The 16,089-nt window shown below is 33.6% G+C and overlaps 1 protein-coding gene across 2 annotated transcripts in view; it reads left to right on the top strand.

Moving 5' to 3' along the window:
• LOC141616750 (protein DETOXIFICATION 35-like) overlaps positions 1-16,089 on the top strand; it is a 138,393-nt gene that overhangs the window by 54,256 nt on the left and 68,048 nt on the right. For both annotated transcript variants that reach the window (XR_012531024.1, XM_074433881.1), the window contains exons 2-3: positions 1,230-1,855; positions 15,397-15,453. Coding sequence is in view for 1 of the 2 variants with exons in the window: in XM_074433881.1 (XP_074289982.1) it covers positions 1,230-1,855; positions 15,397-15,453 (683 nt within the window). In the remaining variant the exon portion in view is untranslated. The remainder of the gene's footprint in view (positions 1-1,229; positions 1,856-15,396; positions 15,454-16,089) is intronic.

The raw sequence follows: 16,089 nt of genomic DNA, 5'->3' as shown, positions 1-16,089 counted from the left end.
CTTGCTTTACATTTTCATTTAGTTAGTTGGTCTTTTGTTTCGAGAAAGTTCAATGGTGTTACTCATGCTCGAGCTCACGAGTGACCTATGGGTAGGAGTTATTTCTTTCTGGCTGATGCAATGCCTCGTCATATTGTAAACATTGCTATTTGTGATCTTTATGAAAGGCATTAATCCCTTTTGGGGTTACTTCAAAAAAAAAAAAAGATTAATTTTTACCCCTAGTCAATGAGCTAGTAGCTTAAATCAAAAATATAAGACATAATGAAACTCAAATTAAAATTAAAAAACTATCGTACACCAACTCTAGTACAAGGCAATTTACAAGTTAAAAAAATAATGTATAAAATACAATGGGCTTATAGGTTTCGTAAATGCTTGATTAAGTACATGTGACATGTTGTCATTCCATATCTACTAAATGAATAGGTAAACTCACAAATTTTTCCTTCAAAAAAACATTTTTTTAAATAAAGAAATTATTAATAATTAATTATATTCACTAAATGAATAAGGAAATTAATAATTATAATGTATTTCATTATAGTATAATTCTTTTCCTTAAAATTAATCTTTTCATCAAACTATATAACTTTTACTAAACACTAAACTATAATATTTTAATTAAAATATAAATAATATAAAACTATAAAATATTAAATCTTTTACTATGCTATTATTTAAGAATGAGTTGACTCATACCATGTATAAACAAACTATAAATCATTTTGATTACTTTCATGACAAAAAAAATTGAGAGTTTATAAATTGGAGTCATTAGTTTTGTAGTATAAAAAAATACTTTTAAAACAAAATACATTTAAGCACATTACTCAGTTCTCTTGAATTAATTTTCAGTTTTAATTTTTTTTTCTCGAAACAAAATACAATAACGAGAAAAATGAACATTTACGTTAATGACATACCACTATTATTTTACAGTTCAATTTTACTCAATTTTCTTGAATAATTTTGCAGTTCATTTTTTTTCTCATATCAAAATATAATGACGTGAAATATGAAAATTTAATGAGGTGTTAATTTAGCATGATTAAGTAATACAAAAATATAAACTATAGAAATACCGCGCATTCATTGCGTGAGATCTAAACTAGTTTCTTTCAACTGAATGAATTATAAATAGTATTTACCAATAGTTTTTTTAGCAACAAAGTTGATTATCTTGTTAAAGGTATAACATCTTAAATAGACTATTGTTGAACATGTAGCTTGGCATGGGGAGTGCATTGGAAACACTATGTGGCCAAGCATTTGGAGCAGGGCAAATTCATATGCTCGGAATTTTCATGCAAAGATCATGGATTATTTTGTTACTCGGTTGTCTAGCCATTCTACCTATTTACATCTTTGCCACTCCGATCCTAAAACTCTTAGGACAAGATGATGACATAGCAGAATTAGCGGGACAGTTCACCATTCTTACAATCCCAAATTTAATTTCATTGGCAATCTGCTTTCCTGCCCAAAAATTCCTTCAAGCTCAGACCAAAGTGCGAGTACTAGCCTGGATCGGGTTGTTAGCTTTGGTCGGTCATTGTTTCTTGCTATGGCTATTCATTCATGTACTTGGTTGGGGTGTGTCTGGGGCCGGAATTGCATTTAACTTCTCGCGTTGGGTAATAGTAATCGCACAGCTGATATATATATTTGGATGGTGTAAGGATGCGTGGACGGGTTTTTCATGGGCTGCTTTTACGGACTTATGGGCCTTTCTAAAGCTTTCAGTTGCATCTGCTGTGATGCTTTGCCTTGAAGTTTGGTATATGATGAGTATTCCTCTTCTAACTGGTGGTCTTGATGATGCCGTCATTGCTGTTGGATCCCTTTCTATCTGGTAAGTAATATCAGAGCTAGAACTTCTATTGCAAGAGTGATTGTTGTTTCGTTTTCAGTTCCTCATTGTCTTTTAAAATGTAATCTAATTTAATACTATATATATATATATATATATATATATATATATATATATATATATATATAGGGGCGGGTTATGTACTAACTACCTTATCGCATTTAACCGTATTTAACTCACTACAAACCAGTTTTTTTTTTTTTTTTTTTTTTTTTTTTTTTTTTCAGATACATTCTACTACCTTATGAGATACACTTCTTATTAGATACATTTTAGACCATAACTAGCTACATTTTTTCAACCACTAAAACTATAGATGCACTTTTACACTTTTTTAAACTAATTTTTTTGCGGATACATTTTATATTTTTTGCGGATACACATGACATTAAAGCCAGATACACATTATAATATTTCGGATACACAAGTTTATACTTCCTGGATACGCATCATATTAATACCAGATACACATGGTTATACTGTCGGATACACATGTATCCCGTATTAATACGGTGTGTATCTGGGGTGGTATTTTGTGTATCCACCCTCCTACCATACTACCACAGCCCACCACCACCTACCGCCACCACCCCCACCGCCATCAAGATCGCCCCACCACCCCACCGCCATCGAATCGCCCACCACCCCACCGCCATCGAATCGCCCCACCACCCCATCGCCATCAAGATCGCCCACCACCCCACCGCCATGGTAATTATTGCCCCCCCCACACACCAACACTAACCCGAATCGACATGCCACCGTTATAGCTTCGATAGCCACCCCAACTCTGACACGCCACCGCTGTGGCCACCAGAAAGCGTCGATGACACCCCCAACTTAGCATAGATCTGATTTTTTAAAAACAAATTGATTGATTTAAATCATAGATCTACGAAATACGAAGATGAATCTTAATAAATTAATCATACTAAAGACATTTTTCGAAGATCTCGAATCAAAACTGAGTTGATTATGACTGAAAACGTCCCTATTTGTGGTGGTGGTGGTGCCTGAAAAAGTTGTTTAATGGCGAAAAGCAATTTCAGTTGTGGTGGTGGTGCAGCCACTTACCGGCGACGACGAGAACGAAAAGTAAAAACAAAAAGACAACGCTAATATAGATTGCCGGCGAAGAGGAGGATTGAAAGACAACGAAAAGTAAAAACAAAAAGACGAGGGTTGAAAGTTGAAACCAATACTGATGACGAGTATTCTAGGTAAAGTCCAGAAAACATTAATAAATAAAGACATATCTTGCACTATCCAATGCGACATAACAGTAAGATGGAAGAAGTCAGAAACTCAACACATGAGTTTTAACGTAAACTGAAATCTAGAACCTCGAATCTCAACTGATAAACGATGGAGTTTTTACATAAGAATGGCGTTCGAAATATCTCCAGATCTGTTCGAGAATATAGATTGTCGGCGAAGAGTAATGGAGGGTGACAACGACAGAAGAGGAGGATCTCAAGACCGGCGTGGAGTTTATGGCTAAGAAAGGTGGTCACCGGAGCTCCGGTATCGGCGACGGTTGGTGGGGTGAAAGGAGATAGAGTGACGGGTGGGAAATAGGAAGAGTAAGAGTGAGGGAGTAATAAATGAGAGAGATTGGGGTTTAATTTTGACCATCCGCTTTTCTAATCTAAGGGTATTTATATAGTTAAATGCACGTTCGCACCGTAATATAGTTCGACGGATCCGATTCTATATATATATATATATATATATATATATATATATATATATATATATATATATATATATATAGGTCGAGATCCTAAGAACCACTAACATAATGAGAACCGTGAGAACCCTTACTAAATCATCATCAAATCTTGTTCTGAAAATTTTAATGGATCATTTATTCTTAGTTTAGTTTATTCCAACACATTTTTAGTATAACCAAACAAAAAATTTTGATTTTATTTACAAAATATAAACTTAATGTACAAAAATATAATTAGGTATACTGAAATGGCATAGATGCACGAAAACGAATACTAGGTGCGTGAAAATTGTTACATGCATGAAAATGATTACTAGGTGAATGAATATATGAGGCTCTAGGTGCACGAAAACGAGTTCTAAGTGCGTGAAAATTGTTAGATACATGAAAAATGAGTAGTAGGTGCATGAAAACTAATAAAATGTTTCTCGTCTCGATTCCGGTCAATAATTTATATTTTTTGGACCAAGAAATATGTTATCTGGGCATAAAATTCTATGCCGAATCCAAATATGTCGTTATTTTTTAGAAAAAAAAATCCTTAAGATGGAGTTATCATGGTTCTCACTATGTAGGTGGTTCCCACCGGATCCCAAATATATATATTTATATTTATATATATATATACTAGGTAATATCCCGCGCTTCGCGCGGCCTGATTTAAAATTTTATTATTATAATTGAAGAAAAATAATATAATTCATATATGATCTTTAATATTTTTACTTATAAACAAAAATAAATTAATTTTTCTCAAATTTAATTTTTTTAGGTTTAACTTCAATGTTTTAAAATAAAATACATACAATTTTAATTATTAAAACTAATAAGTGATAATTAATTATGCGTGATCAGCATTTTATAAATAGATTTGTTACTTATCTAATATCATATTAATTAAAATAAAATTTATTCGAATAACACAACGATCAACATTGAGTTCTAAAATTATATTATTTAACGATACATTATGTCTCGAATCAGTTAACATTTATTCAAATGATGTAAATAAAATTTTATGTAATTTATATTTTTTTATGTATAACGTGTGATATTTATGTATCAAACATATAACGTTCAAACTCAACTTATTCAATTCTTTTGATTGTGTGTTGTAAGTGTTATGTGTCAAACATATCTATAAGAAATTTGCACATTTTATTTTTTTAAACAACTATCAATTATATTATTTTTCTACAATGGTTTAATAAATTACTTATAAATAAAATAGGTTGAACTTCCTCAAATATTATTTTTTGAGGTTTAACTTCAAAGTATTTAAAAGATAACATATAAAATATTTAATTAAAAGTAATATTTAGTTAGTCATAATCAATATTTTATAATTGACGCATACATATTTAATTGAAGATATTAAAGAAAAATGTAACATGTTTTCTACTCTTTCATATCGTTTATAATACTATATTAATTAATAATCATTACTTTTGTTTTGATTATTTAAATGTACTCGCGATCAATGTGTTACTCTGTACATACATACATACTCCTTATCACACTATTTAAACATATCAAAATCTCATATATATTCAATTTCTTGCAATATAAATTTTTTCATTCTCACACTATAAAAACTTGTCTCTAAGTAGTTTTCTTTAAGTTATACTTTTAATAAATACAATGACTCTCCCAAATATATTTTTCTTACCAGATTTAATAGTCTAAGTTTTATAACTTTCTCAAAATATTTTTTTACGTAAATGTAAAATGCTGTGAGACACTCACTTTAATCATCTCTACATATCAAAATATTTCAATAAATATAATCAAAATTATACTCAATTGAAAGCATTTTTCGCAATGAACGTAATTATTTATATTTTAGAATTTTTATCAAAATAATTTTTTACTAAATTTAGAATCAAATTAACGTAATTTATTTATATAATTTTATAATAAATTTATTAAACTATAATTAATATTTTGCTGAGATTTATACAACATTTATTATGCTCATATTAAATAATTAGTTGTAATTAATGCTTGTCATTAAGGCTATATAGGATACGTGGCGTATCCACAACGTTTCAACCCAGTTTATATATATATATATATATATATATATATATATATATATATATATATATATAGAGAGAGAGAGAGAGAGAGAGAGAGAGAGAGAGAGAGAGAGAGAGAGAATCGGGATCCCGTACGAACCAAATTATGGTGCGAACCGTACGAACTGACTTAATAGACCTTAGAAATACACGCGATCACTCACGCTGTCACGCACTCCACTATTTTGCCATTTCTAACACTCAACAACTAAATGTGGTCCACATACTCTCTCATCCCTACCAACTACCCCACGGCCTGGATCATCGGCGCCGGACTGCCTTTCCTAGTCTCAATACTCCGGCAACTCAACCGACCCGTTCTCTCTCCTCGAATTCCGACCAACAATCTCCTATAGTCCTATGAAAACGAAATACATAAAGAAAATCAATACTTAATTCTCAGATCTGAAATTTTGGATTGAAATTCGTTTTTCTGATGGTGAAATCTCGCCGGTACGGCTTTAAGTAATGCAAGGCAAGGGTTTTTTGTTGACTTCGCGCCTGGTTGTGGTGAATCGGTCTGTCGGAGTCGGTCATGGCGAAAGGTGACAGACAATGAGAATATTTCAGTTGTGGGACGGTCAGGTTAGATGTGCATATCGTTGGTAGTGGAGGGAGCGTGGTGGTTGTGTGAATGGCTGGGATTGCTCGCTTCGCTACCGGCGTCGAGTCGTCGGCACGATACGCTTGTAGATCTGGGTTTTTCGTTTTCGGGGTTGAGGTTTGCTATGTTTTACGGTGGTTAATTGTGGTGGTGTTGTGGTGGTGAAGGTCCGATGTGAAGCGTCATGGGTTTCGTGGTGGGTGCTGCAGATCTGAGTTCTTAACAATCGAAGGCACTTATGCAACAGTAAAGACAAGTAAAATTCTAGTCAAAGCAATGCTGAGTCGAACCCTTTACATCTTTGTGGTACTGGAAAAAGCAAAGCATATGCCTCGTGAAGTGATGATTCAGTACTGGGTGTAAGTTAATTTCATTATGAGTCCAAGATTGTAATACAATTTGAAATAAACTTAAAACAAGCTGCACACGTATTACACTTGGTATCACTGATTCTTGCTTTCTACTGCGCTAATAAACAGTGTACCATCATAAACGACACTTGTTCAACTAGTAGATAATGTATGATACGGATCTACTAGTCTACTACGTGCTTACTTGAGGTCTCTTGTCATCGGGCCGATGCATAAGCGATTCTAGTCTTAAAGCTGTATACAATCCCCCAAATCCACCACCCAAAATGCATACTCTTGGCTTCTGTTCATATGAGAGAAGGTTGAAATAAGAGGATCCGATGTGAAGCGTCGAAAGGTCGGCGGTGTTGTGTATGTGCTGCTACGGAGGCAAGTGTCGAGGTGTGAGATGGTGGTGGTCGGTTATGGTGCGTGGTGGTGGCTGTGTGGGGTGAGACAGTGGTGGTCGGTGGCAAGTAGGGGTGGCTGGTGGCACTGGTGGTAGTAGTAGTAGTGTATGGTGTTGGTTGGGGGGGGGGGGGGTTCAGCATTGGTGAGGGTGGCGGTGGTGGTGGGGCAGTGGTGATGGTGTTAGTAGATACACAAAATACCACCCCAGATACATCTGGTATTGCTACCGGATACATGTGTATCTTGCAGTATTGACATGTGTATCTGGCAGTACTGATATGCGTATCTGGGAGTATTGACATTTGTATCTGACATTGAGATGTGTATCTGGCAGTATTGATATGCGTATCTGGAAGTATTGATATGTTTATCTGACAATATTGATATGTGTATCCGCAAATAGTATAAAATGTATCACGGTTTTAGTCTTAAAACTCCAAAAAAAATTAGTGTTAAAAAAGTTTAAAACTGCATCTAAAATTTTAGGGTGGAAAAAGTGTACCCACCTGTGTTATAAAATGTATCTGTTAAAAGAAAAAAAAAAAAGGTAGTTCGTACGGTTTGCACCGTAACTCGCCAATGACTCAACCCGCCTATATATATATATATATATATATATATATATATATATATATATATATATATATATATATATATATATATATATATCTATATATATATATAATTAGGATTCCGTATTTAACTAAAATAAGTTACGAACCGTACGAACTAAGAATAAACCACTAAATTGACTTAAGTGATCAAGCGGATTCATTCTAAAACAAACCCACAGCTTACTCACACTCTCATTCTAAAACAAACCCATTAAATTCTCTCTCCCCGTTTCATCTCAGCATCACCCCACCTGACATCTGTCACCGCCGACGGACGTCACCACTGACAACAACCCACTCCCCAACTACTTCATACCCACCCCCTGATAACGTAATAACACACTACTCTCACATAACTTTCTTCCTCACCCTAAACAAACAACCTAACAACCTGACGCCATCACCTTCGTCGCCGCCGATGGCTTATGTTCGGCCACCATATACCACCACCTTCATTATCGCTCTTATCATTCCTTCTCCCACTTTCAGATCTTACTTTCTTGCTCTATATTTCTTATACTTACGCATCGTCGATTTCCTTCTCCGGCGATTTCACTCTATTAGATTAATTGCTGAACTATGAACTCATAATAGATTCGAAATCCTCCAACAAATTCACCAATGCAATTAATTTTCTAAAATTCATATTCTTTTTTCGTAGATCTATGATTTGAATCACTTAGTTTTTGAAAAAAGGAGATTTAAAATGAGGTTTGAGGTGGTCGTGCAGCCGCTTGACTGAGCCATGGTGGCGTGGTGGTCGGATTTGATGGAGCTAGTTCTGGGTTGTGGTGGAGATACAGTAATATTTGGAGCGAGTGTGTCGTGGTAGCCTCGGGGACGACGTTTTCAATTTGTTGTTTATGGGTATGTGTGGCGCTAGTGTGTTATGTCGCCGGAAATTTGGTGCGACCAGCAGGGGGCTGGTGTGATGGTCGAAGGCAGTGCTGTGTGGAGTGTGTTGGGCGGTCATGGCGAGCGGGGTTGGTGGAGGTCTTGTGTGATGGGTTTCGTGGTGGGGTGTGTTGAACGGCTATTTGATGAGTGGTAATATACGACCGTGGTCGGAGGTTGTGCTACCGCTCGTGGAGATACGAATACGAAGTCAGAGGTTCAACAAAGTTGTCGTCGTCAGGTAACAGGTAACGGGAAATATGAGTGCTCAAATTTGGTCTATTTTTATCGATCTTTGATGACTGTTAGTGGTGTGGTGACTGTTACGGCAGCGTGATGGTAGTGGGGGGTAGTGGTCGTGGTGGTGGTTGTGGCGTTCGCGTTGGTGGGGTGATGCAGCCGATGTTGTTTGTGGGATAGTGGTGGTAATGGTGTGGTGTTAGTCGGGTTAGCGTGGTGGTGGCGGTGGTGGGGCAGCGGTGGTGAGGGCGGTGATGACGGTGGTGGAAGTGGATACACAAAATACCACCCCAGATACACATGGTATTGATACGAGATACATGTGTATCCCGTATAAATACTATGTGTATCCGGAGGTACTAGCTAGTGTATCTGAAAATGCGTATCTGACTTTAATGACATGCGTATCTGGGGTTAATAAGATGCGTATCCGCAAAAACTATAAAACGTATCCGAGAGTTAGTGTTAAAACTTGTAACAATTTCCAAAAGTGTATCCGCTAATAATATAAAATGTATCCGCAAATAGTATAAAATGTATACATAATACTCCCAAAAATATTAGTGTTAAAAAAGTGTAAAAGTGCATCTAGAATTTAAGTGTGAAAAAAGTGTATCTACATATGTTATAAAGTATATCTGAATAAGAGATGTATCTATTAAGTAAATAAAGTGTATCTGAAAAAAAAAAAAAAAAACTGCGTTGAAGCTAGTTCGCACAGTTACGCACTGTAACTCGCCCCGTTGATTCGTAACCCGCCCCTATATATATATATATATATATATATATATATATATAAAACTAGCTTCAACGCAGTTTTTTTTTTTTTTTTTTTTTTTTTTTTTAAATACACTTTATTTCCTTGCCAGATACACCTCTTATTCAGATACATTTTATAACATATGTAGATATACTTTTTCCAAACTAAAATTCTAGATGCACTTTTACATTTTTTTTAACACTAATTTTTTTGGGAGTTTTAAGACTAACTGAGATACATTTTATACTATTTGCGGATACATTTTATATTATTAGTGGATACACTTTAAGGAAATTGTTACAAGTTTTAACACTAACTCTCGGATACATTTCATGCTATTTGTGGATACATTTTATATTTTTTTTGCGGATACACATGTCATTAAAGCCAGATACGCATGTTATTAAAGTCAGATAAGCATTTCCAGATACACTAGCTAGTACCTCCGGATACACATGGTATTAATACGGGATACATATGTGTATTAATACGGGATACATGTGTATCCCGTATTAATAACATGTGTATCCCGTATCAATACCATGTGACATATGTATCCCCGTATTAATACCATGTGTATCTGGGGTGGTATTTTCTGTATCCACTTCCACCACCGTCATCATAGCCCCCACTGCCACCATCACCACTGCCCCCACCACCGCCACCACCACCCCTGCCCTAACCACCACCACCACCACCATCGCCCCTACCGCCACGACCATTACATCAACAACGCCTCAACACCACCTGCCCCAGCCATCCCACTTCTGTGCACCGCCGCAACCACCACTATCATAACCGCTTGATCACCGCCTCTAACACCAACTACATTATATTTGATCAATAAGAATGTTTTTCGGGTTGGAATTATCCGACATAAACTCCGACGTACTTAGATTTTTGAAATACCTCTTCACTTGTTGTCACTTGTTGTAGATCTACAACTTAAAATCACAAAAGTTCAAACAAAAAAAGTGAATCAAGGTCTTAAGCTAATTCATGATTTGTACAAGTTCAAGCACACGATCTATATACCGGATCACGGATGCACCAATGCATCAAAAACATATCGATCTCTATCTTTAACCAGGTTGTTGATCATATTTATCAATGGAAGAGTTCCCTTTGCCGAGAGGACAAGAATCCATGCCAATAACGCGGCTCCAGGTCAAAAAATGCATCGAAAAACTTTCTTGTACCTGGTAAAACAAGTTTGAGTAATATATCCATACCAAAGCAGAAGAACTCCCTTTGTCTTAACTCGGAATGACTGCCTTCTGAGTCGGAATTTTGGCCGAGTAAGATGCCAATTTTGGCAGCAACCCAGAACACGCCTGTAACATCTTCGACAACCCCACACGACGCCGACGAGTAGCCGACCACTGTCGTCACCCCTCATTCTCATCTCCACGACCATGCCTACTAACACCAAAAAATCAAACCAACCCACCACCTGCATCTCCATTTTTTTATTAATCTCGAACCATTAAAACATAGATCTACAAAAAAAAGGAGCAGATTTTTGAAAAATGGCCGCAATAATTACCATGTCGTAAAATTTTGAGCCAAAATAAATGCATAATTGATTAGAACGACTCCAGTTATATGGTGGTGGTAGTGCGGCCAACAGCCTGGAGACGAGTCGAGGAGAAAACAAGAAAGTGACGAAGGGATTGAGGTGAGTGATGGCAAGAAATGTTTATCGACGGTGGTCGCCGGAGACTCGCCGGATGTTATCCGACGGTGGCAGATGGTCAGAACAATGAAGATGGGAGATGATGGGAATTGGGAAGTTTGTTTAATTAGGTTTGGTGAGATTTGAGTGTGGTAGGTCGGAGTAATGTGAGAGGCAAAGGATGTCAAGTGGGGGGTAGTTGAGTTCTTTAATCTGAGAGTTTTTATTTAGTTCGTACGGTTCGCATCGTAATTTAGTTCGTATAGGATCCCGGGCTAGGTTTGGTGTCCGGCTACGCCCGGGCTACTTTTATTTACCATTTAAATTTTATTATCTATGAAATATGATTCGCTATATTTGGGTAACACATATATTTACAATTTATTTCTTGAAATTATGATGGGAGGTAAAATTAATCAACAAATGATGAGACACGTTCATCTCTCCCGTTGTTAATATTATTACTTTCACTACATCCCCTGTTACTACTATTACGTCACTACTTCTTCGGTTACTGTTGTTAGTATAACTACTCATGCTATTTTTACGGTTAACTCGTTAGTTTTATCAAACTTATATATTTAAATAAATTAATATTTTCTTAAAATCGAATGGTTAGTTAATTTTTTCTTTCACTACCCCCGCATTTATTATTGTTAATTTTACTACTCCCGTTGCTGCTAGTATGACTTTCACTACTCCCGTTGCTATTATTATTGCTTTTACTACTCACATGGTGGTTACTATCATAGTAGTTGATTATCTAGTTGTATTAGAGTTATATATTTAAATAAATCTGAAATATTATATTAGAATGTTATTTAAGAGTAATAATTATTATTTACTAATTAAATTACGAATATAATGAATTATGGAATATTATATTTTTTGGAAATCTGAATTGATTTACTTACCTTTTAATAGTTTCCAAAATATAACATATACTTATATTATATTTGTGTATGTTAAATAATTAACATCTTTATACTACATAACACCATAAGTGGGACCCGTTATTTTAAGGAAACTCGTCATATTCTAGTACTCTCTAAATTTATACTTTTAACCAAAACTATATTATATTTACATTGAAGTCCCTTGTTCAGGTCCATCACACAGCGCTAACGATTAAAAACTATATAATATAATTAATTTGTATAAATTTATTTAATTACATAGAAGTCCCTTGATTTCTGGAATTAATATATAGTATTGATTTATACTTTTAACCAAAACTATATAATATTTACATTGAAGTCCCTTGTTCAGGTCCATCACACAGCGCTAACGATTAAAAACTATATAGTATAATTAGTTTGTATAAATTTATTTAATTACATAGAAGTCCCTTGGTTTCTGGATTTAATATATAGTATTGATTGGTTGAGTATTGGTAACTATAGATCAATACTATATATTAAATCCAAAACCAAGGGACTTAAATGTAATTAAAGAAAGATATGCAAATTAATTATACTATATAGTTTTAATTCACTAGCACCGTGTGATGGACCCGATTCAGGGATCTCAATGCAAATATTATATAGTTTGGGTTAAAATTAAATTATATAGAAGTTTGGTAATTTTCCTAAACATTTGTAAGAGACTAAAACATGGTCAATTTCCTTAAAATAAAATAATTATTTAAAATGGTCAATTTCCTTAAAATAAAATAATTAATTAAGATGGTCATTTTCAAGGAGACTAAAAGAAAGAAGATGCTTGATAATTTTCTTAAATATTTATAGAAGGCTAGAAGATGGCCAATTTCCTTAAAATAAAATAATTAATTAGTATAAACATGTACACTTATGGTATTAATTATTATCATAAAATTATATATTAAATTTAAAATCTATGTAATTTTATTAAACTTTATAGTTTACTAGGTTTGGTGCCCGGCTACGCCCGAGATACCTTTATTTACCATTTAAATTTTATTTTCTATGAAATATGTTTCACTAAATTTGGTTAACACATATATTTATAATTTATATCTTGAAATTATGATAAAATGTAAAATTAATCAACAAATTATGTGACACGTTCACCACTCCCACTGTTAATATTATTACTTTTACTACATCCTCTGTTAATAGTATTATGTTCACTATTTTTTCGGTTACTGTTATTTGTTTAATTACTCCTGTTATTTTTACGGTTAACCAGTTAGTTTTGTCAAACTCATATATTTAAATAAATTAATATTTTCTTAAAATCGAATTGTTAGTTAATTTTTCATATTTTCCTCGTTGTTCGTACGGTTACTTTCATTACATGTTTTGTGACTACTATAGTACTATTACTTTCACTTCTCCCGCCGTCACAATTTTTTCTTTCACTACTCCCGCATTTATTATTGTTAATTTTACTACTCCCATTACTGCTAGTACGACTTTCACTACTCCGGTTGCTATTATTGTTGCTTTTACCACTCACATGGGTGGTTACCATCATATCATAATAGTTGATTATCTAATTATAATAGAGTTATATATTTAAATAAATCTGAAATATTAGATTAGAATATTATTTAAGAGCAATCATTATTATTTACTAATTAAATTACAAATCTAATGATTATGGAATATTATATTTTTTTATAAATCTAGATTAATTTATTTACCTTTTAATAGTTTCCAATACATATATATATATATATATATATATATATATATATATATATATATATATATATATATATGTATTATATTTGTGTATGTTAAATAATTAACATCTTTATGCTAATTAATACCATAAGTAGGGCATGTTATTTTAAGCAAAATCACCATATTATAATGTTCTCTAAATTTATACTTCAATCAAAACTATATAATATTTACATTGAAGTCCTTTGGCCGGGTCTATCACACAGTGCTATGATTAAAAACTATATAGTAAAATTAATTTGTATAGATTTATTTAATTACATTGAAGTTCCTTGGTTTCTGGAATTAATATATAGTATTGATTAGATGTATAGAGATGTTAATTATTTAACATACAAAAATATAATATAAGTATGTTATAAATAATTTAGGTTAGATTCCATAATATATAATATTGTATAATTCTTTCGATTTGATTTAATGCATATATGTAATATATATTTATATAAATATATAATCCTCTTAAAATTGCATGCCTAAGTAATAAAAGTAATTTCGTCAGTAAAGAAAAGAATTGTAGTAACATTGAATATAGTTATATGATAGTAATCACTCATTTGAATAATAAAAGTAACAATATTATCAACGAGATTAGTGAAAGTGGTAGAAACAGCGGGAATAGTGAAATAATCAATATTACTGCAACAATAATAAAAGTAACAATAATTACGGCGGGAGTAGTGAAATTATCAATATTAATGCGCCAATAGTGACAGTAACAATAATTACGGCGGGAGTAGTGAAAGTAACAATGATTACGGGCAAGTAGTGAAATGTTATTACTATTGTTTCATTAGTAAGAGTAAAATATTAATAGCAGGAGTAGTAACTTTATCTCAAAATTTATTTCATCGTAATTTTAGGATATGTCATAGAAAATATATTAATGATAAATTTATGGGTTATGCAACTTTAAATAATTTTATTTAATGAAAAAAAAACTTAATGGTAAGTAGAGGTAACCCGGGCGAAGTCGGGCACCAATACTAGTAGGTAAATAAATCAAGATTTACAAAAGATACAATATCCGTTCCCTAAAAACAAAATTAATTTTTTTTTCCTTGTTTTTTTTTTTTTTTTTTTTTTTTTTTTTTTTTTTTTTAAGAATTATAAGCTTAACATATTTATTATCCCAAACATGAAATCATGACTATAAGCTTGAAGACATGGAGCTTTTGTCATTAAGTTAAGTCCTAAGACTCCATAACCTTGTTCATGACTATGCTATTAAAGGGGCAGTGTTGAATTGTTCCTTGCCTGAGAAAACATTCACCGATCATAAATATAGAGTATAGATATTTCCAAATGGTAAATGATTGTTTCCCCGAGAAACATGCATAAAATTGATAATGTAGAAAGGATTCTCCCCTTCTACTTTTCGTGGAACAGATGAGAAATTAATAATGCATTTATAGACATTTTATGCCTTTTACTGTAATACCGGTTCTTTATTTTTGTTTTTTTCGATCTAACCTTTTTTTTCCCTTTTTTTCCAGCACGAATTTAAATGGAATAGTGGCAATGATATTTCTCGGATTAGAAGCTGCTATAAGGTAAACTTAACTCTTTCTTTTTTTATAGTTAGGGCTGACAATACTAGTAAAAAATATAATCAGGATCTGTTACATTCTTGAGTTAACTAAATAGATTACTTAGTTTGGGCCTAATTTCTACCTGAAGTAGGCCAGTTCGGAGATAAGGGTCAACTAGAAGTCAAGGGAAAGAGCATCCAAGCCCGCGACACACTAGATAGACGAAGCAGCAGGAGGTCAATCATAGCGAGAGAGAAAACCTTATCTTAGCGAGCACGATGGAGAACCCCTAATAAGGAAAAATTTATATAAGGCGAGGAGGACATATAATGGAGATCATTCGCAACTCGCTCTAATACCCTACCCTAAGCAAAGAGTTAGCAATTAGGTGTCGTCCTCCTCTTGTACTCGTGATTCAATATTGATTGCTAGTGATCATATTGGTGGGATTCCCCCCCTCCTAATAAGGAAAAATTTATATAAGGTGAGGAGGACATATAATGGAGATCATTCGCAACTCGCTCTAATACCCTACCCTAAGCAAAGAGCTAGCAATTAGTTGTCCTCCTCCTCTTGTACTCGTGATTCAATATTAATTGCTAGTGATCATATTGGTGGAATTCCGTCCCCCCCACGCGGTTGTTTCCCACATTGGGT

This window comes from Silene latifolia, chromosome X, assembly GCF_048544455.1.
Source record: "Silene latifolia isolate original U9 population chromosome X, ASM4854445v1, whole genome shotgun sequence".
Classification (NCBI taxonomy): Eukaryota; Viridiplantae; Streptophyta; class Magnoliopsida; order Caryophyllales; family Caryophyllaceae; genus Silene; species Silene latifolia.
The sequence above is the reverse complement of the archived record's forward strand: the minus strand, read 5'-3'. Positions and strand labels throughout refer to the sequence as shown.